General features: G+C 40.2%; 2 protein-coding genes across 3 annotated transcripts in view; one reads left to right on the forward strand and one right to left on the reverse strand.

Moving 5' to 3' along the window:
- Positions 1–3,063: 3,063 nt before the first annotated feature.
- On the reverse strand, positions 3,064–15,917 carry UBLCP1 (ubiquitin like domain containing CTD phosphatase 1). 2 transcript variants are annotated; one of them, XM_084295289.1, is made up of 11 exons: positions 15,871–15,917; positions 13,303–13,493; positions 12,805–12,896; positions 12,376–12,461; positions 12,169–12,284; positions 11,011–11,109; positions 10,000–10,037; positions 7,436–7,534; positions 6,916–7,032; positions 5,458–5,585; positions 3,064–4,122 (listed from the first exon to the last, which is right to left on the reverse strand). In XM_084295289.1, exons 2-11 carry the CDS (start codon positions 13,454–13,456, stop codon positions 4,095–4,097), a joined length of 957 nt encoding a protein of 318 aa, XP_084151415.1. In that variant the 5' UTR covers positions 13,457–13,493; positions 15,871–15,917; the 3' UTR covers positions 3,064–4,094. The 2 variants fall into 2 exon arrangements, with proteins under 2 accessions (XP_084151415.1, XP_084151416.1); XM_084295290.1 differs by having other exon boundaries at positions 13,303–13,496.
- Positions 15,918–21,588: 5,671 nt separating this feature from the next.
- RNF145 (ring finger protein 145) overlaps positions 21,589–22,578 on the forward strand; it is a 44,374-nt gene continuing 43,384 nt past the window's right edge. Inside the window, exon 1 of the mRNA XM_084295063.1 lies at positions 21,589–21,670. The gene's annotated coding sequence lies outside the window, so the exon portion shown is untranslated. The remainder of the gene's footprint in view (positions 21,671–22,578) is intronic.

Raw genomic sequence — 22,578 nt, forward strand, 5'->3', positions numbered from 1 at the left:
GATGTCTGAGCGGTGCGGTTGAGGCCTCTTGTGTTCATCAGGAATCCAAAAGATAATTTAGGATTTTAGTAGAGGAGATCTTGAGTGGATAATGTGTCTGGGCAATAAAGGTCCAAGGTAGGCAGTAGGCAGTGTAGTCTGGGACTCAAACGGTGCTGTAAGCCATGACAGTCACTTTTCACCCTTCTCTCCAAAAACCTAACTGAAATTACTAATTTCTAGCTATAAGGCAGTTCTTTCAGACCTTTGAGTAGCTTATATGTAAAACATGTCCTAAGTACATAGCCCTTTTAGAGTGTGGGTGTCAGTATTTTGGCTACTTGTGTCTATCACAAAATGTCACTAATATTACCTATACAAGAAACTCATTGTCTTCTGTGGGAGAGATCAATATTTTTCTCTTCTAGTCCCACACTTTCTCACTCACATCACCTTTTTCACTCCAATCTTTCTCCATCAGTCTCTCGGCCACCTTAATCCGGGTGCAGTGGTGGCCCACTAATTTTGGGTAGCGTCTATAATGACTGCTGCAGTGATGATAGAGGAATGTCAAAGGTTTCTGCCCTCTGACACCTCTTCATCCAGCACTTCTGTTTTTTTAAACAGCCTTAATGAATCAGGGAACTGTGCACTTCTTGCTCTCTGAAACAGTTTTTACCTAGGCTTCATTTTATTGGAAGAAAGGAAGTATTCAGCACTTCTCACATCAGTCTTAAATACATCCTGAAGAGACAGAGTGGAAAATTGTCTTAAACCCTTTGGCATCCACTTGCTGTCAGTTGCATGTCAAGTCAGGAATAAAAATTGGCAACTAGCTGTAAATTTCACAGTCATGCAGCAGGATTTGTGGAGTTGAATTTGCAGTTCAGTTCTTGGCTTCAGCTGTCACTGTGTACCTCCAGTGATGAGCATTCATGCCACAGTGAGATATTAGACTTGTCAGATATCCAGAGCTTACAGAAATAACTTCATTTTTAAATGGACTGTCTCTTTTGGTATGAATAATCAAACAGAACACCATGCAAAATACTTGACATGTACTGGGAGTCCAGTACAGTCTGACACATGAAAATATTTGGAATACCTCAGACTAGTCCATTTATTGCTTCTACAAAGTTTCACATAACAGTAAGAAGAGCTCTGTAATTAAGTTACACTCTTCTTCTCTTTGATCATTTTAATGCTCTTTTGTTTAACAGATTGTGAAAAACATTGATCAAATACATCTCAGGGAGCTTAATATAGGCTAAATGGAAACTAAAATTAAGGGAGAACAGGGCTTTAAACTTTTGGTGTTGATGGTTATTGCCAAGGCTTTGGAAATATGCCCTATTGAAATGGAGAGACAGAATGTCAGCAGAGGTGTTTTCCTCTGAACCTATGAGCATAAAACATTTTTGTTGCTAATGAGAAAAGTATCTTTAACAGCTATGTTAAATTTTGGTTGTTTGGCACCACAGATGATGTTCTATAATCTAGGCACAACCTAGAGAAGTCCCGTAGTACAGACACGAGCTGTGCTGCTTTGGCTGAAGTCCCACCTGGTCCCCAGCAGTGGCTAAAGGAGTTCTGTAGGCCTGGCTGCTGCATGTGTGCTACCTGATTTCATAGGCACCTGTAATTTGTGTTAAGGCATATTATGGCTTCCTAGCCAATATCCTTTAGCACCTGACTATGGACTTTTTGTTCATCAAGTTGTCCATTTCCTTTCTAAACCTGCTGATACCACCTGCCTCAACTGGGAATGTTGGCAACAAATTCCAGATCATTACCTGTCACTCTTAGCAGTTTTAAGCCACTCTCCTATTCATTTGGATAAGCCCTTGCTCTAGTACTGTGAGACTTGGTGAATGTTAGTTTTGTGCTCTCCTTATTTACGGCTTTGTAGTTTTCTATACCTCAATCAAGCCAAGTAAATTGCTGCAGCATTTTCCAAAGACAGCCAGTGAAATACACAGGCTTCTTTTGCAAAGCTATTCAAATTGCAAGACCAGTTTTCAAACATAAAATATGATAAGGAAAACAATATCAGTCATAAAAGACAAAATGACTTGTCAGCAACCGTTATGAGTTACCACTACATCCAGACCATTCTCATATATTCCAGTTCAGTTTATAAGATATTTGAAAGGGGATTGCACATCTGTTTCAGATTAGCAAGTACTTTGAAATTCTGGGATGAAATCCTGGTGTTACTGAAATCAGAAACTGAGATTCTTTTTTTAAAGTTACTTGTATAAAGCGAAAGAAAGGCGCACAACTTATTCACTATAAAACTTCTGTTTGTAGACCACCTTTGAGCAAAAAGATATGGGCACATGTTTAAATACATTCCTTTGGTTCTGTTTTCTCCATCTGGCTGGCTCAGAGTGTTCTAGAGGTAATTCGGGCACAATGCCTTGACATTTTTTAAATAGAAAGATATTCTAGTACTATGTATATCAATCCTATATCTCAAAATTGATACTACTGTAGCCTTTCTATGTAAAATCCATGTAAAAGTTCCCTGTTCAAATCCCATGGAGTGTATCTACCGTGGAAGTACATGGGTGAGTCAGCCTTCTAGTTCAGAAATTGGCTCTAGGAGACAAAACTTCAGAAATTCATCCTCTGTACTTACCTAAAACAAAGATTTTTATGCATCAGAGTTCAGGTTTACCAGTTTAAAACACAGCTTGAGTTGGCACTAAACCACAAAGAGCAGCAGATAAGAAACTGTATATTTTCTGACAGGTCACTGAGCTGGAGCCTAACATGCTCATCTTAACAGCTCATTTGTGTCTGCTGTCCTGACATTCTGACATTTGCTGTCAAGCTTCCTTTCTTGTGCAGCTACATGCTTCACTATTAAATACCACTGCTCTAATCTGCAGTGGCATATACTGCTCTCTTAACAACTAATGCAAAATCAGTGTCTCTGGAGTCTGAAGAACCCCCCCACCCCTTTAAAAAAAAAAAAAAATAATAAAACCTTCACCCAAGATGAAAATTATTGATGGATTCTCTGTTATAGAAAACAAATATTTAAAACACTACAGGACACAAATTATGAAAAAAGGTATTTATTATTTACACAACTGCTATAGTTCCTTAAGAACAATATATACCATTTTTATTTGAAAGGGTCAGTCTTCTTTCAAATACATGAACTGCATAATGCACAAGTGTTGGTAATGCCAAATAGCAGTCACATCACACTTCTATAGTGCAGGCATAAGCAGCGCAAGTAAATGATATTTTAAGAACAGTATGGCTGAATATTGTATTTAAACACAGTGTTTGCACTTTGACAAGATTTAGCTAGAAGAGAACAAGGGTTTTGTTCATGCTTTGTTAGGAATGTGACTTTCCTATCTGAGGTTTAAACCCTTTATCTGGCATGAGAATTTTTCAGGCAGACTGCTTTTCAGTTACCAAAAAGAGTGGGTTTCTCTCCCTCAAACTTCAGTCTTCTATTTTCCAGTAAACACTGCTTTATAGTACAAGTTCACACATTGGGGTAAATTGGCCACAGAGGTGGTGCCTTCCCCTCTTAATGTCTTGCACAGAGAAACACTGATATACTAATACATACCAAACTTAGACAACTTGTAATTTATAGATTTAAATACTGGAATGGGAGAGGGAGACTGTTTCTAAAGATAGAGGGAATAGAGGGCTTATACAATTCATACACTGCCAAAGTTGGCTCCTTACTCAACATTTTTGGTCTAAATTTTTTTCTAGTTTCAGAATGGTTTTGGTCTTTAATGGTTATGGTTGTACTTCAGCAGAAAAGGAGAGGAAAATATTTTAAATAGTAACACCAGAACTGAAAGCAAGAAAAAGTAACCGACATCTTTCTCCCACTTTGAGCTTATTGCTGTGATCTTTTTTTTTTTTTTTTGGGGGGGGGAACAAAAAAAACACAAAACAACAACAAAATAAACAAAAACCCAAACCCCATAACCAACCAACTGGAAGACCAAGTATAGCAGTCATTCTGGCATCGGATCCAGTGTCCAGCACTATTATACTCTAGCGTAAAAGCAAGGAAAAGTCCAATGATCTTAGTTACGTTCCCTTCAATTCAGTGCTACGCAATTTTGTTAGTGTTATTGTCCTTGCTTCTTTGAAAGATACCTGAAAGAAACAAAAATAGTTTCACAGAAAGAAAGAGGCAGGCCCAAATATATCTTACCTTTTATAAGCACAAACTGTGAATCTACTTTTTCTCACTAAAAATCTGGTTATTAATCACCCCAAAAAAAAAATTAGAATGTGATCAAATTAATGGCTTTGTTATCTGAGTTCACTTTCTCCTAATTCCATGATTGGTCATCTTGCAGTAACTCAAAGAACGTTTTTAGTTAAACTGTGTAAGATTTTAAACAAAAGGGGGAAATAAAATTCAAATTGTTTAATTCTAAGAGGTTAAAAATACCAATTAAAAGTGGCTGTATAACCTTTAAGATAGAAAGGCATGTTAGATACCAGACTCCTTCAAATAAATTTAAGACTTTAAAGTCATCCAGTAAAACCTGAAAAGAACAGTCTTCCACTCTCTTCTTTAGAAAAACCAAGTTACTTGAAAAAATATTTGTTGTCTAATCTCATAGTTCTCTTACTGCCGCAGCTGGAACAATCTGGCTATGTGGTGACACTGAAGACTTTGCAAACACCCTAAAAAAAATCCAATTAATTTAACTGGCACTAACTGTGAAACATCCAATAAATTGCAGTGCTTTTAAAATCTAGCATTGACGTTCTTTTTTAATCAGAAACAAAAGAGAACAGCCTTGTGAATATAATTTTCTTTTAAGCACTGTATGAGTGTTTTCCAATAACATATTATGCAAGCTTCTTTTTTACATGTATTGAAATTTCAGGTTGATGCATAAAATCAAAAAACTTTGCCCAAACAATTCCAACTAGCTGTTCTACAGCAAGAATTAGGATAGTAACTGGTGCCTTAAGCATTTGGAGACCTCAGTAATGCAGTAAACTGTTTCAGTGTTGACAAATACTGAAATACCTCACAACTTGGATAGTGCCTGTACACCTCACGGTAATACCCCAAATCTGAGAAGTAACCACTAGAAAAGCTGCTTGGCTGCAAAGGACCTAAGATCTGAACTGCCAGTCTAACTTTGTAGGAGTGGAAAGAGAGATTTACAGTGAGTTGGCTTCTTCAGAAATTCTTTTCCTTTTAGGAAGCATAACTACTTCAGTGAAAACAATTGCTGGTCCTTAACTCTGAAGAAGTAAGAAAGAAGGTACAATCTATCAAAATCCTAACTTCTTAAAGAGGCGGCTTAAACACTACTGCCTTGTTAAGAACGCACTCAAACTAAAGATAATTGTAAGTGATGTCAAAGTTCATCAGTTCAGTTGTTTCTTGGTCTTTGTACATCTGACCTTAATCAAAACGCAGTGGTGTAAGAGAGAGAAAGAAGTAAATTTTGACTTGGTTCTTACCTTTCCCAATGTTTGTGATTCAGCTCCAAAAAGTCATCTAATTTTGCTATTTCTTTGAGGTATTGAGTGAGCTTTAGAAGCTCCTTGTCTTTATCCCGATTTAAGTGTGCTTTCATGAAAGGCCTTATCTATACGAAATAAATAAATTGGGTATAATCATTTGCTCCAAGTGAGGAAAAACACTTCCAATTCTATAGCACTTGTCACCTAATTAAAGCATATTTTCAATACTGTGTTGCATTATGACTTCTTTTAGGTAAGAGCAAGAAAAACTTTCCATTATTGGCCACCTCCAATTTGTTTTTTATTGATGCAATCTGGATTTTTGTCTTGCATGCCCACCCAGAAGCAAATTGTTCTGTCAGTCTTGCGTTTCTTCAGGCCTTTCCCTCCCAGTGAGACGATAGATTGATCTGCAATGGACTGTCACATTTTCTAAAGTGATTTCATAGATATTTTCGCAGGAGAAATGAGGGGTTTTCAGCTCTGCTTTGAGTTGTGTGGCATCACTGGAACCAGATGCTTTTTTTCAACAAAAAGCATTTGACTACGATCATAGCTTCTGTGACAAGAGATGTCAGAAATAAAGCTTATCTGACAGCTGCTTTAAGCTTGGAATACCTTATACCTGTGTCTTGTTTTAGCGATTCAACATTCTTGTCTGCAGTTCTCTTAATAACATTTTGACAAACATCTTTGAAATCTAAGCTAGAGGGAGCTCTCTGGCTAATCCTCTCCCAGCAATATCTTTAATATATTCCTGTGTTTCATATATTTGTACAGTTCCAATTAATGTCATGGTGATATATCTCATCCATTGCTATCTTCAAATCATGGATATTTTCTAAGAAACATCTTGGATTTCTGCATTTGATTTTTTTAAATAAATTTGTGGGGGTTCTTTTAGTACCATACTGTTGCATCGTAGAAATTTAAGTTCCATTCTTATTCAGAACAAGCACTGATGATTAGAAGTTTTGGAACAGGAACTGGTCAACAATTTTATAAAATGAAATATTTGCTGTTCTGCAGTCAAAATGGCTCCAGGTATTAATTATTAACCAGGAACAAAATGCTTGCTAATACGTTGGCATGCTAACATGAAGTATGGCAGCTTGTTATTTGACTTTCTGAATAGAATCACTCTTGAGATTGTTTTAATGGTGCCTGTCAGCAATGCCTAGCATGGTTATAGTTTGCAGGTACAATTTAAGCAGAAATAATTTCAGTGATTTTGGTAGTCTCTTAAAAACGCAATAGTGAATTAAAGCTTATTTAAAACTACTGTTGAGGAAATGTTAGTCCAGACAATTGGCAATTCAAATAAAAAATACAATAAAATATGCATCTTTGCTAGTTAAGAATAGTCTTTCTTTAAGATAAAACAAAAAATATGAGAAAGTACTACTTGAAGTATAAGTAAAAGTAGTAATACATGAAAATTCCAGTTAAAATTACCTTGAGTCCATTTTGTGGATTCATTAGGAAGTTTCGGCCAATATCATCAAACATAATAGTATTTTTTTTGCTGTAATATTCTGAAAATTTTCCCCAGATAACGCCAAGAGGCTTCACCTGCAAGAATAATGCATGAAAGGTTACCTCAGGTAAATCGGATCACATGCAGGAGAAAGTACCAGTCTATACAAATTTAAATCCAAACCCAAATGGACTGAAGTTACCAGGTAGTTAGTTAGGCTTTAGTATGGGAAAGGATGTGAAATGGTAAACAAAACCTTTGTACTAAATTTTTTCACAAATTATTTATTACTTGTTTTGAAATCAGTGCCATCCATATGAGCTACTTTAAATACTAATCATTAATAGAGGATTTCTGTAGAAAATCTATGCTTCAGATATTCTTCCAATTTTCTTGCATGAAAACTCCAACACAACTTTGTTGTTAAATATTTCAAAGGGGTATGGTAACATGTCAGCTAAATGTAGAAAAGGATCGGGGGGAAAAAATGGTACTTACATCTATCAGTCCTCTTCTAGGAGTGTGCACCGTTATCATGGCAGCACTGTCCAACATGAAGGTTATTTTGTAGTTTGCGTTAGTACTCACTCCAAGCTCCTGCATCACAAAGATTAATTATTAAAATTTCAGATTATAAGTTTTAGTTCTGTACAGCTGAAAACACGAATGTAATACATTGTTGAAGGGTAAGCTGATGAGGATGAGCAGAGATGTATTAAAGAGGGGTTTGTTGTTTTTTATTTTTCCTATTCAATGAGAATCAAAAAAGTACACCATCCTAAAAAAAAAAAAAAGCTGATAGGAATTTATTTTTGTAGTGCTTACTGTCAGAAATTCAGCATCTGATGTCAGCATAAAATTTAAAGCAACTACGCAGAAGAGGCAAAATAGAACTTACGGCTTTGCCTTCATGCATGATTTTTCGCAAGTTCTACATGCCTCAACTTTACTCAGTATCTATAGCTGGAATAGCAGCTGTGTATGTTCTGCTATTTGTTTATTCCAGTAAGTTGCAACCAACCACAGCCAAAGACAAAATATACAACAGCAGTTCATTGTTACCCTTTCCTCTGTGTGAGTCCTAGACAGTCAGTGATAGTCAGAAATCTCTCAGTTGTACTTTCAAAATTTGATCACTCCTGAAATAAAGTCTTAGAGGAAAAATGATCTAATTTTATGTAAAACTTTAACTAGATAAGAGGGCATCACTTCCATTTCCAATCCTTTCCAAAGTTGAAAAGCAATAGTAAAATCTACTGACATCTACATGACATAGACATTGCTGACTTTATTGCTGTTGAATGCACCAAAAATTATATGCAAAGCTACAAAACAAGGATAAAATATCCACTGTAATGTCTTGCAAATATCCAGCCACACTCAACTGATTTGCTTTTATACAAAAAAGTGAATCTCATAAATGAAAAGTGCTAGGTATGAGTCAATGTCCTGTTATTCTGAAAAAAAGTAGCTGTTTCTAGACTGTCTGAATTCTGGGCATAAATAGATGTAGAATAAGAAATTAAACTTAGTTATCTGATTTTCCTTCTTTTAATGCTATTTCTGCTTTGTAGTTTAAAACAAACACTTCAAGTATTGCTGGGATTGTTGCTGCCAGACAAAAAGTGAAACTTGCAGAGGTGTGATCAGTTTAAGGAAAAGCAACAGTTGTCATTCTAGTACTAGGAATCTCAACTGATCAGGAGTTAGGAATAGGCATGGGAAAGCTGCCAATCAGTAATATATGAAAGGGCTGGAAAGGTGACCCAGAATTGTGGAAAGGTGACTGCAGGGTAAACAGCCCAGTTTTGAACAATGGTTTTCTGCTAGATTGAACCCTAGTGCTACAAAGGATTCTGCTGCAAAACAAAGATGTTACTTTAAATGGTAAATCTCACATACAAGATGTGATGCTTGCGCATGTATTAGGGACTCAAGCAATGCCAAAAGAAGGTTAATGATTAGCTTTGTATGTGTATTTCACCACACTTGCACTTACCTCTATCTGCTACAACAGTTTTGATATAGCCAGAAAATAAACCACATGGGTAACAGCCACAAACACTTCTAATATTTGAGTCACAAACCCACTCTAACTTGAACTCATAGTCTTGTACTACAGAACTGTAGCTATAGTATTGTTCTAGATAAAGCAAAGAATTCATACACAGCATAAACAGAGATGGAATACTGGCACAGAAATAGTGTTCGCAAGTTTCAACACTGGTTCTACTTGAGCTAATTACACTTCATTGTTCTGATTAAAGGCTCTCATTTTTGAGATCATTCTGAAGGATTTTTCTTTACAAAAATTGCTGCAGACTATTTTTGATGTAGAGAATATGTAAAGTGTTCTTTGCTCTGATACAACCTGAAAAAAAGTGTATAAACAAAAAAAAGAGGGCAGATGAGCTTAAATTTGGAACAGTTTTCCCTAAAAAGGAAACAAGTTCTGATTTATAAACAAAAAACCCACCAACCAAACATACAGTGCATCTTATTAAGCTTATTAGGTTTTGAGCTAAGCCTGACTGTAAATATGTTTACAACTAAGTCAGCTGTGTAAATCTGGCTAGTTGCCCAATTTAAGTATGAAAGAAAGCAGGACTGAAAGAAGAGCTTTTACGGATGTTTTAATAAGGCAGAGGAAGCAACAAAGCCACACATCTGCAAGAGGTGCAAGACAAATAGTCCAGCATGCCACATCTGTCCACTCCCTTCAAAAAATGTTTTACACTTAAGATTAGAACTCTATAATTAGAGGTAAGATGAAAGCAACAGTGAAGGCTGTGTGACTAATCTAACTGTCGGCAAGTACTGACTTGTGTTTAGTTCTGCTAAATTTAGTACCTACTGCTCTGATAGTCTGTGTAGAATTCTAAAATTAGATTTAATCTAGTTTTGTGGCAAAGATATTTTAAAGTACTACAACAGTTTAGAAAACTTGGATTTTGATTCATATAACCCTCCTAGTTGCTACATCTCTCTGCACTGCTGAGCACAAGTCTATGTGAACTGCTAGCCAGAAGAGAAACAAATTACGCATTTTCAGAACAACTTACTTTCATTTTAGCTTCAATCCACTTCATGTTAGTAGCAGCTGAAAAACAAAAAGGGAGAAAAAAATCTTTATCAAAATTAATTGTTGACAGGTTTAAAAATAAGACAAACTTCACTTCTCAAATTTTTATATGGACTTTCATTTTAGAAAGATCCACCCTTGTTACAGTTTTTAGGGTTCACTGTTTTAAGGACAGGTCATGAAAGATTATTTTTATTTGGAAAAAACTACTTTTCAAATGAAAATTCGATTAAGTTTCTTTAAAACCATTTGTTTAAAACCATTTTCTAGATCAGCTGTTACTGAACTGTAGTCTGCAGGGCCATAGAAATGGGCTGCGTCTGGTTTGAGGAACTATGTTGCCTTCACAGGATTTGCTCCTGGAAGTAATGATAACATGTAAGGCGTGGAAAGGACAAAGTGTCAATGCTGCCCACTGATCTAAGATTATGTGTAAATAATGTTTCAGACTATGAAAATAAAAATTTAATACAATTTGAATATGGTTTAAACCCTGTATTGGCTCCAGCTGTTGAAAGGAAAAGAAACTGTGCTAAAGCAAATGATCAACCATCCCTGTGCATGGGAGAGGTTGGTTTATTTCCAGTTTTCTATTGCTATGGCAGTTCACTACTTATTGTCTGGGCTGAAGTTATTTGTAAAGATAGCTACCAAGCAGTATTTGAATGTCTATTTTACAATTGTGTTCTTTCAAGCACTTTCTTCCTTATACAAAGTAACATTCAGTAAAGCAATGTTGAGCTTTATACTGTGATTAGAACCATTCACAAGAACGCTATGTGGTGGTTTTCCTCACCTAAGAATTACTGTTTTTGTAAAATAGCTCTAATAGCTGTGTGAACATTCTCGGTGAATATATTACAGGTTAATATTCATGTATTGTTTTAGACCTTGATTCACACTAAAATTCAATATAACCTCACAACTGGAGTTTCTGCTCTAAATGACAATTTACGATGAAGCCTTAGGTACTGAGATTTAAAAAACTTACACCAAATTACAATATCATAATCCTCATATGCAGATGTCAGGAATTCATGAAGGTATGGCCTCATAAGTTCTACTCCAGTTTCAGCACATGACCTGTGGTCTAAAAAGAATGAGAGAGAAGCAATTCATTATTCAATTTAGGATGTTAATTATGACTTTCCTACCTACCCAGAGACCTGAAACATTTCTTAAGGGAAGCACCGGGGTGATTTGAAATCATGAATGAATTCACAGCAAACTACTATTCCCACATTAAAGGTGAGAAAAGTAGAAGGGATATTTATTTGTTGATCTTCAGGTATTTGAGAGCTTGCTTAATATATGAGAGCTGAGGGTCTGAATATCTTTGAAGAGTCTGGACAAATAGTTCATCTATGTACTTTAGCAAATTTCTAACTGCCCAGATACTGAACAGAGATTTTTGTAAAACTCTATCCAGTTAATCTTGTGAATGTGTATCAAATCTTTTTCAAACATGCAAACATTGCCTGTTCCAATTAGAAAACTGCTGTCAAATTCTGCTAGCAGGAGATGTGTAAATAAAAATGTTGAGTAATAGGTTGAATTCTCATTTTGGATCATAAATCAAACTTACAAAAAAGTAAGGAAAGGAAAAAGGCAAGCTATTATTTACTGGTTATAGTCAAACTGCCATGACACACCCATATCCCAGAAAATGAAGTCAGAAGGGAAATTCTGGCTTCTAAGAAAACCAGTTAGACAGAATTTTCAGGTAAAACGTGGTTTTGTACATGTTTAACAACCTGGAAATACAATTAGAAGCTATTCTCCCACCCCAAAAAAGGAATCAATCATGTACAGAAAGACAATTAATTTACAGCAATAGCTTGTCCTGATGCCATGATATCTAACACACAAGCTGGTCAAGAGAGTTTAGAATTTTATCCAAATAACCTATTTTTGCATCATCTTAGAGAAAGTAAATAGTTGTTACACTAAAATCAACAATATACAACATTTATAAAGCCTGATTCTTTTTACAATATGAGCAGAGGACCCCCAGAATATTATGAAGCTGAAGCTATACAGTACAATGCAATCCAAAGTTACGGAAATGGCTTTGTAAAGCAAAAATCAAGAAATGTGAACTGGCAAATGAACAGCCCTCTTAAAACCCACAAGTTGCATAAAATCTCACCAAATAGTGTATAATCAACATCTAGCACCAGCAGCTTTTTTCCTTCCCTGGGAGGATTCAGAATTTCCACTTTGTATTCTTTAACTCTGCGAGAAATTTTTAGTAGATTTTCTTCCCTAATACAACAGTGCAAAAAGTTACAGTTAATTAAAATGCATACTGTTCAGTTGGTAACAGGAGTGTTTTTTAATAGCTAAAACTCCTAACCTGTTTTCTACTTCCACAACTTCCTCTTCAATATCAAAGTCATTGACAACATCGTCATTATCAGGAGGTGGCCCAAGAACATCTTCCTAGACGAATAACAACAAAGATAACTAGGATCACTGTAAAACCAAGGGTTATCAAGATTGTTATTGCACATTGCAGACAAAAAAAAATCATTTTACTAGTGGAAAAGTTACTAAAATACACTGATTAAGATTTCAGAAGTCAGTGAGAATATCATAGTAGTTAGTAGTTTTGTATCTGAAGTCCACAACAATACAGATTTTCATGACTATGCTGCTATCCGCATTCTGCAGAAAAACAGCTGAAATCTATTGTACTATTTTTCCAATGATTACTAGAAAATTCAAAATCATAATGAGATGAACATTTTTCCAATTTTTTTAAGTTAATAAGTAAATTATTTACCAGACTCTCTTCACGAGTGCCCATCATCATGATTTTAGTATTTGGTTTCAGTTTGAGAGCTCCAAGCTTAACATCATCATCTGCAGGTTTCCCTATAATGTAAACAGAATTCATTTCTAAATTGGGTAGAAAGATTTTAGCAAACTGTCAATACATGTCATGCTTAATTGAAACAAGCTACCCATAAAACACCAGAGTTCTCCAAGCTGCATCATCATCCTCCATGCAAGAACACATTGCTTGTCAGGCGAACAGCAATTTAAATTTTAAGGTACATTTGCTGCACTTCCACATCAGCCATTAAAAAATGACTGTACAGATGTATCAATAATAAACACTGAAATTTTATATATCACTAGATATTGTGTGTGCTCCTTTGAAAGCTAGATCTGGGAGGTAGATGCTCTTTTTGTATACACATCCTGAATAACTTAAAAGGATGTACTTCCTTAAACATCTCACATACATCCACAATAAACAATAGATAAGAATAGTCACCCTTCATTTTAAGTCCAAGAAGTTTTTGCCGCTCTGGTAAGACTCCAGTAAGGCCTTTAAGAGATTGCTTCAGATCCAACACTGTGTCCTCTTCTGATAACGAGGTTATCGTATACTCCTGTCCACCCCATTTTATTATAAGAGAGAGAGACATCCTTGAAGCATATGTTCAGTATTAGCTCCTGAAAAATCTGCTGGACGAGGAAAATGCGATGATCACGTAAGGAAGAAATAGAATTGCCTTTTTTTTTTTTAGAAGACAAGCGATATAGTGTAAGTATTTTTACATTTTTATTATACTGTATATCAAAGAGCTGTTTGTTTTGCATGCACAGATAACAAACATGTTGATAAAATGTTGGAGATAAGGCAGAAAGAACATCCCTTAAACTGGGGCTCCGAGTTCTGCTTCAATGTACTTAGCAATGTCACATTCCCTGTTTGATCCAGCATATGCTCGCTTGCTGCGTGTTCTGCACAGGTACAGCTTGTTCGCTGCACAACCGGTACCCGAGCAGAGTACTGCAGCATCAGAGAAGTCATTTCAAATCTCAGAAATGTCCTCTGCAATAATTATGCAATCAAGCCAGTCATGGATAACTTTACATACGTAGCTACTAAACCACAAGTCTGAAAGACCTAAAATACATAAAAATAGGTCTGAACCAGCAGCTTATTTTAAGCATTGGCTTTCTCTGCTCGCTTTCACTGAGACCTGTGCAATACCTGCAGTAATACACACCCCAGGTCACGTCTCACTGTAGCAATATCAAAGCAAGAGTCTGAAAACAAAGCCAAAACACAACACCTACACAATGCAATTACGCTGTAAGAACGGCACTTTCATTGCAGTGCTGAAAAAGTAACCATAATTACACTATCTTTAATTTACACAATCATTTATGTGAATTATATTCAACAGTTTAATCCTAGATTAAACACAGCAGAGAAACGAGATTTTTAGCTTTAGGTGGAAGAGAGAACGTGTTTTTTTATGTTAAAATTTGGAAACAGAATCAAAGAGAGATAAAGGTATTTGAAAGCTGTTTCATATTATCAGGAGATGCACAGAAGGCATCTGCACCAGTAACAGCAAGAATGTCCTTAAAAGATTGATGCCTGAAAAGTAGAGAAAGATCTATGAAAAAGAAAGGGAGCCTGTCCACCTTCAAGAAGTACACGTCTACCAATTCTGAAAGATGTCAAACTAAAATCTGCCTCCTCTTCTCCTCAAACATCATATTCTATGCAGTTACCTGCTCTCAGCCAAAATACTTCCCATTTACGCTGTATCCTTTGGTATATGCACCAAGCTTACAGCAGGTAAGAGAGGAGTAGACACGACCTGTTTGCTGAGGACACTGAAAGCCCTACCTCCTCACTATTTCCTCTAAGATCCATGAAAACAAATTGAAGAGGAAGACTCCTATCATATGACAATGTAAATCTATTTTTTTCAAATATTCCCAAATCAAACAGGGGATAGTACTATCCAGGGCAACAGCATTATTCTGTGAAAAGTGGGTTTTAGAAGCACTAGGAGAGCCAACTGAGGTTAAGGCGGCATAGCAGCAATGTTGATACATAAGCTCACTGTCATAAATGAGCTCTGTCCATAAATTTCAGGCTAAGTTTTCTAGCCTTAGAAAGAAGAGTTTATTGTCTGCTTTCTCATCTGCACCACACACCTAAACTGATTCTGCAAGAAAATGCACAGGGCAAGAACTGGGAGGAAACTTCTCAAGTCTCTGTCCAGTGCTGGACTGAACAGCTCACCCTGTGAGGCTGACTACTTGATCTGCTGTCAGTCCTCACAGAATTGCAGTCCTGTCAAGATGGGCGCTGTCAGAAACAGCACGCAGAAACACCTTTATTCAATGCCTGAACACCGATGGGACTGATTATGAACCCCAGAATCAAGGGTTATAAAAAAAAAATGACATTAGGAGCAATGAGAGAGTCACAGGGATTCTCAAAGTTTCCACCATCAGGACTGGACAGGAAACTGGAACATCCTCGGGTTAAGTTTTCTCGGGTTTTGCCGTTGTGTGACATTGTCAGAGCCTTTCTAAGCTCCTCGGCCCACCGAGCGCCTGCAGCCCGGCAAGGCACCGGGTCGAGGACGCCTTAACGTTGTGCTGCTGCAGTGACAGCGCCTCGTGACACCACTCTTGGCAGATTTGGAGCAGAGCCGTCCCCATCTTCTGCTTCTACTATTCCACCACGCAACAGAGACCGCGAGAACATAAAAACAAAACCCGCGGGGAGCGCCCCCCTGCACAGAGGGGACCGCGGCACCCCCAGGGCGGCGCAGCGGCTGCAGGAGGAGCGGGGCCGGCGGGGCAGGGCCGCCCCCAGGGCGCTGCCAGGCCCGGGCCACCGCTGCCGCCCCGCGGGGCCCAGCCGAACCCCCCCCGCAGCTCCCGCCCGCGACCCCAACGACCGGCGCGGGTGGCTCCGGTCCCCGCCGGCTCCCCAGGTGCCCCGGCTATCGCGATAGCGGCGATCGCGATGATCGCGATGGTGACACCGCCCCCCCACCCGCGGCAGCGCGCTGCGGGCCCTCACCCTAGCAACGGGACCGGCGCCGGCCCGGGATCCGCCGCACCGGAAGCGGAAGCGGAGCCCGCCGGAAGCGGGACCGCCCGGATGGGAGCCGCGTTCCCGCGCTGCGGGCGGGCGGCGGCGTCGCCAGGGCGACGGGGGGCGGGAGGCGGCGCGCGTTCGGGAGCCGGTCCTGGCGCTTTCCGAAGGGAAAAGCGGCTTTTTTGTTATTTTTATTGGCGTTTTGGCTTTTAGGTTTTTGTCCCAGGGACTGGAGGGTTCTCGGGAACCGGCTCCAGCTGCAGCCGCCCGGTGCTGTGAGGCTGGAGCAGGGGAAGCGAAGCGTTTTGTACAGGGCAGCGAGGTGTTCTGCTCTGCGGAACTGGTTAGAAATAAATTAGAAATAAAGCTGGTCAGCGGTACGGCCTGGTCCTTACGTGTGTGTAACCATGTGCAGATTATACAGACTGCGGTTCTATTGGCTCCAGGGGAGAATTAAATTAAGGGGGGAGGTGTAAATGAAATTTGCAGTCTTCTCATCTCAGGCCTCGCCCTGTAGAGACCTCTCAAAAACCTGATCTCTTTTATTTTTGGGGACCAGAACAGGAGAGCAGCTGTGCAGCACGTACAGGTTGTCTGGGGGCTGCTGGATCCTGAGGAGCTGCTCTTAGCCTGGCAAACCTCAGCAATGTGCCATAGAAACAAAAACTGTAGAAGCCTGTTTTACTGCAGTCCATTTTTTTTTTTTTTCCTTGACTAGGTATGAGTTTTATGTATTTCCTGCCCGGATACATACTTTTAGTTGTGTTCTATATTCAGGTTTTAACATAAAAGTACTTGGTTTCCAAAAGACCAGTACGAATGGGAGATTACTGTAGTGACTGCCCATGTCAGGTTTAGCATCTGACTGCACAATGCATGTAAAACCAATTAGTATGTATGTATCCCAGTCACGAAGGGTTTTCTTTTTCCTTTTATGACACACGGTTGTCCTCCGCACTGAGGCAGCACAGTACAGTAGTGCTGGAAAGCTTCCAAAGCTGCAAGTAGTAATTAAAGTCACACCCTGTCATAAAACTATGCACCCTCCAGGCCTATTTTAAAAATTCAGGCTCTGAAAATGATACATAGTGTGATCACCTCTCCATTTCTAATCTTTTTAATATACTTTAATAATTTTCTGGTTGGCTTTGAGAAAGCTGTCTTGTGGAAAGGAGGCAGTAGCGTTTGTTTGTGTTTTGTTTTTCCACAGTTTGAGAAATATTTAAAAAAAAAAGCAAAAAAAAAACCATGTATGGTATTTTATTTCTGGTGTGATGCTGATATTTTAGTAACCTGACGCCTAAGCCATGACTAGGACTTCTTTGTGCTAGGTGCTGCAGAGAAATACTTTGATTCTGACAGCATTCATGTGACACAGATAAATATGTCCTTTAACTCAGCTGTGAAAACGCATGGTGGTGCTCAATCCTAACGTTAATAAGTGCAAAGTGTTAAAGTAATTTGACTAAGACCATGTAGTTACAATTCAGAGCTCAAACAGCAGAATCTTTTCTTTGTACTGAGAAGCTTGTTTTGCGGTGGTACTCTGGGTTTACACTGTGGTATATTCCAGCAGAGAAAGGAGGAAGGAAAAGTCACATTAGGAAAAAATCTAGAAGGGAACCCATATTCTCCCCTTGGAACAGAGGAATTCTTAACACAGCTTGGTACCTGTGTGTTTTTCTCTTCATCTGTTTTAGGCTGTTTGGGTTCCCCTTTCAGCATTTTTTACTGTTTCCTACAGTGTCTTCTGATTTATTACTTTTTCCCTGTCTCTTTTCTCTGTTGTGTAATTTGTACTAAGCAGTGGTGAAAGCAATGATTTCTGAGAAGGTCAAGCTCTTAAAGTTTGTACTGTCCAAGTGGTTCCAGCCCAATATATTTTTGCACGTGAGCCTTCTGTGCTGTTCCCAACCACTTAAATGTAACAGAAAGCGTGGTTTTCTGGACACTGCCATCACTGTGCCCTAGGACGCGCAGTGTTTAAATGCAAGCTCTGATTCTGAGTCACTGTGTGACTCCGGGCAAAACACTGAGAGCTGAATTTCCAGTGTTCAATAATGTGATGTGCTTTAGTAGCTGGCAGCTCAGCTGGAGACACGACAACGTCTACAGTTTGAAATGAAACACATTTTCAAGTTATCACTAATACAGTGAGTCTCTGTCTCAGCTGCTTTATCAGTAAAGTTGAGGTTAGAATAATATTTACATAGCTTCCTCACAGGAGGTTTTTCCATATTATTTAATTAATGTTGGCACTGCGAGATGCTATAAATACTAGAGGTTTGTACTAGTATACCATATGATGCTCCATTTTCTGAATGTGACTGTTATTCTTCTGCCACTGTTCAGCCCAATTATTTTTATTTTATTTACTTCAATTCTTTGTATTCTAGATTATGCCCCACTGGCAAGGGATCTTGGGAGAGAACTGTGATTCTTTTGTTCACTGAACAAAATGTGATTCATCACTTTCCTTACATCACCACCCAGCTCTCTAGCTCCTCAATACAGAGATTGGTATGGCTTTCCCTTAGGTAAGTTGTAAATCGCAGCAGCTGTTTATTTGTTGGGAGTCAACACTCTTCAGAGTTAAGGAAGTGGTAAAAACATATGTAATTATATGAGATACGTAATTATCAGAGATACTGCAGAAGTGGTTTCCTGAAGAGAGTGAAAATAAATATGAAGTTGAGAAACTGGAACTAGCTGAATTGCTCGAAAGAGCTCTGAAAAGCTGTGAGAATGATAGGAAAAATAAGAGACAATATGAAGGGAAGAGACTTAGGAAATAGGGTCACAGATAGTGAAGAGCAGGAGTTCAGTGATGGAGCTATGGGATAAGATCAGGTAAATCACAATGAAATGCATTGGCTATGTGTCTATTGTGGACCCAGTAATGTTCCCATTTCTTAAGTCATGGTATATGTTTCTGCATGAATTATATGGTTGATTTGTTCATTTAGTGAACGGGCTAAGATTTCAACAAGAGAACACAAACTTTGGGGGCTGGCTGCCATTGGTGTATTAAGGTGTACACATGGCACCAAATCAGGTTTCACAAATAATTTTAATTTTTGCATTTAACTTTTGTCTGACCTACTGCTTATTAAGATGTTCTTTTGTTTGAACATATATATTTGTGAATATTTCTTGAAACGCTTGTAAAAGAAGCTTCAAATAAAACTAACTGCCCATGTTATTGTCCACCTTAGGCATGCAGTGTCCTGCCATGTCAGCGTATTTGGCTGCTCTTGAGAATTCTTATGAGAGATTTTCTCTGTAAGCAGTTTGAGGTGCTGGCAGTTGTCCATCCACATGGACAAATCAAATTTCCTCATTGTCTGAACTCTGAGAAGGTCTTTTGGAAGTTTTAATGAGATGTCACCAAAGTATCTCCCTTCAGTCCTCAGCTACTGATCACTGAATGTTTGGAGTTCAAATGCCTCTGCTAATAATGAGAGAGAAACAATCATTGAATTCGGAACTTTTAGCCACTCAGTGTCAGAAGCAGAAAAGGTTTTTAAAAGTGCAGAGAAAGGAAACAAAGTAAAGGTACATTTTCTAAGACGTGCTTGACAAGACAGTGGTAAAGCCACATACCTGGTTTGCCCATTAGAAAACCTGTGCTTTTGTGAAGTAACACGTTTTCAGAATGAAATGATGAGAGATGATGAAATGAACAAAAATGGCATTCAGTTCCTATTGTCTGCTTGCAAACTGAAGTAAGAACTTCAGTGATTTGCTACAATACTTCCGTGATATAAATACTTCGAAATAATAGAAACTTTCACTCCTTCTCCTAGTAAAACCTATTGACGTATACAACTGTGAATTTGTTATTCTCTCTGCTACTTGATTTTTTTTTTTTCAGAAGCAGCACTGAAAACAGGCAGTAGGATTTACAGATTCCACGGTTTACACCATTGCCCCTGACTTCAGTCAGCATTGAAACAAGCCCACAAAGAACAGAAGTGACTCATGTGATTTTTTTTTTTTTCTTTTCCCATGTACGGCATGAGAATACAAGCACTCCATAGAAATGGAGCTGAGATTCTTATGCCTTATATGACAGCTGCTGGTTCATACTCCTTGTGATAAGGAGTGGTGTAGTAGTACTGACAAGTATTAGTGAATAATAGTGACAAAGAAGCGAGTAGGCTGAGCCAGGCAGAACAATGGGATGGATGGAGCCTGGTGAAGCCAGTGTTTTCCCATCTTCTCTGATTGCTTTAAACTAAAAGCTTTAAATATATTTAATAAAGCTTATTTTTAAAACAGCATTAAAATCTGAAGCTTGTAAAAAATTGTATCAGTGAGCTGAGGTGGTACTTCTGTTTGGTACAGCTGTCAAGTTGTGCTGGTTGGTCTCCTTTCTGATGATTACTGAGCTGACAGAAATGTGGGAGAAGGGTCCAGTGTTAACACCAAATGCAACCATTGGTGTATGCAGTAGGGCTGAGCCCTACCACAGTGTTGACAGAAACTAACATGGGCGAGTTCAAACTGTTGTTTTCTTCTGGTGTTTGGAAACCCCCTGGGTGCTGAGGGAAGGGTCATTTTGCAAAGCAGCGTAGACAGACATCCAAAGCCTTTATTTTAGTATCTGTTGCTCATAGTTCAAAACATTATGCTGAGGCTAAGCATTTTTAATATGTATATCTGTGAATGCTACTGTTCTCATTAGAGATGGCAGGAAAAAAGCAATTACTAGGTTGGCTAGCCCAACCCCTGTGAGCTACAGGATTTTCCAGTTCAGCGTATTCCCTCATTCCTCACTGCAGCAGTTTCTCATGTCCTAGACAATGTGGCTTTGAATTTTTTTTTTTAAAGTATTAAAGGCAAAACCATTACTTCTCGGGTTTCACCTTTTCCTTACCACTTAAAAGCTCACACTAGGGCTTGGCCGTGCAACCTGTGTGTGTTGAGCCAAGGTGGGATGTTTTGGGGGTCATGAGCTCAGCCTGTGAAGAGCTCTGGCATGGGGTCTGTGCTGTGGGGGGCTGCCCTTAGTGCAGGTCTTCTGCTGAGAAACGCCAAAAGCAGCACAAAAAGCTGATATTTTCAGGTTGATCACACCAAAGGTGACCACAGGTTCCACACTGCTGGAGCAGTCTGAGTCAGCTTTAATATTTTACATTGATAGAGCACTGTGTTACACAAGGCCAGCACCGACTATTATCAAAACCACAGATCTGCCCTTGTAAACCTCCAGCCAGACGCTACCCTTATTTTAGAGTGACTTTTTCTGACTCATTTTTGGGGCTGGCCGCAGCCTGGACACCGGGTAGCTCCGAGCCGGAGCTGCAGCCTCAACATCCCACCGGAATCCGACCCCGAGCCTTGCCGAGGACGAGAGGGGCCCGGCGGGCAGGGCACGGCACGGCACCGACCCCTTCCCTCTGCATCCCCCATCGGTGCCCCCTTACAGCGCGGGGGCGACCGCCGCCATTCCGCGCTCCCCCCCACCTCCCCTCAGTGGAGGCGGGGCGCGCGCATGCGCGGCGCGGGGCGTCGGGCGCGCGCAGGCAGCGGGGCCATGGCCGCCCTGCTGCGGGGCCGTGCGCTGGCGGCGCCCTGAGGCGGCGCGGCGCGGCCATGGTGCCTCAGGGAGCCGCTCTGCCGCCACCACCGGGCACCGAGCCGCCGCTCTGAGGCGCCGAGCCCCCGCCGCGGGACCGACAGGAGGAGAAGAAGGAGAAAAAGGAGGAGGAGGAGGAGGAGGAGGAGGGGGGAGAATAGGAATAAGAGGCGGCGGCCACGACCACCACCACCGCTTCAGGTGATCGCCCACCCCTCCGCCTGTGCGCGCTCCCGTGGGGGGGGCACCCGGCTGCCTCCGTGCGCGGCCCCGAGTGGGGGGCGAGGGCGGTGCCTGGCGGGCGGGGAGCGGCCCGAGCCGTGTGGGTGGGTGGGGGGCTGCGGGTGCGGGGGGCCGCGCTGGGCCCGCTTGTGGCGCTGGGCTCGGGCCCGGCGGCTGAGCGAGGCGCCGGCTTCGTGGCGCCCCCTCGGTCGGTCTGTCCGGCCCTCTGTCCGTCTGTCAGACCCCCAGCTCGGTGGGGGCGGCCTGAGGTAAGGAGCGACCCCCCCACGCAGCACCCCGGGGTGGCACCGAGGGGTTGGGGACCTGGTGGGTGCTGGGTGGGAGCCCGGCATCGCCTGCCTCACGTTGGCTGGCAAAAGGGAGAGTTCTCCGGTGGTTTGGCTCCTGAGTGCTAGATGCTTGTGATCTCAGTGAAATTATAGGTATATATATTTCTTGGGAGTCTGTAGGTGTTGCTGTGTTTGTTCCTTCTGCGGGTTTTAACGCAGGAGTTTCTGGTAAGTTGTTTGGTGGACTTGGGACTCGTTTGTGGCAGTTATCTTGAGCGATCAGCTGGCCGTGCAGGGCTATCTTTTTGTTTCCAGCTGCCTCTAATAACTATGGCAGTCGGTTGCATTTCTTTTCCAAGTTCTTACGTCTTTAAAGGGTTTAATTTTATTAATTCCTAAACTCATTAAATAACAGGCATCTCTGTGACCACCGCTATATAGGAGGATCATCAAAAACCTTAGCAACATCGAGCTGCTGCTTGTCCAAAGCGCAGGACTCACCTTGTTTATGTCAGCCTTAGGAGGAACTGCTGACGTTAGAGCAACCTAATTCTGGTGAACCGAGCTGTGTGCGTCTGAAGAAATCCTGGGGAATTC

The sequence above is a fragment of the Netta rufina genome, assembly GCF_964035555.1.
Source record: "Netta rufina genome assembly, chromosome: 14".
Classification (NCBI taxonomy): Eukaryota; Metazoa; Chordata; class Aves; order Anseriformes; family Anatidae; genus Netta; species Netta rufina.

Bases quoted from the DNA above. Each gene is read 5' to 3' on its own strand.
- UBLCP1 (XM_084295289.1), bottom strand. From the start codon at position 13,456: ATGTCTCTCTCTCTTATAATAAAATGGGGTGGACAGGAGTATACGATA. The intron at 7,033-7,435 runs GTAAGTACCATT...TTATTCTTGCAG, and splicing joins CTAGAAGAGGACTGATAGAT to GTGAAGCCTCTTGGCGTTAT. The intron at 4,123-5,457 runs GTAAGAACCAAG...TGTTTCTTTCAG, and splicing joins AATCACAAACATTGGGAAAG to GTATCTTTCAAAGAAGCAAG.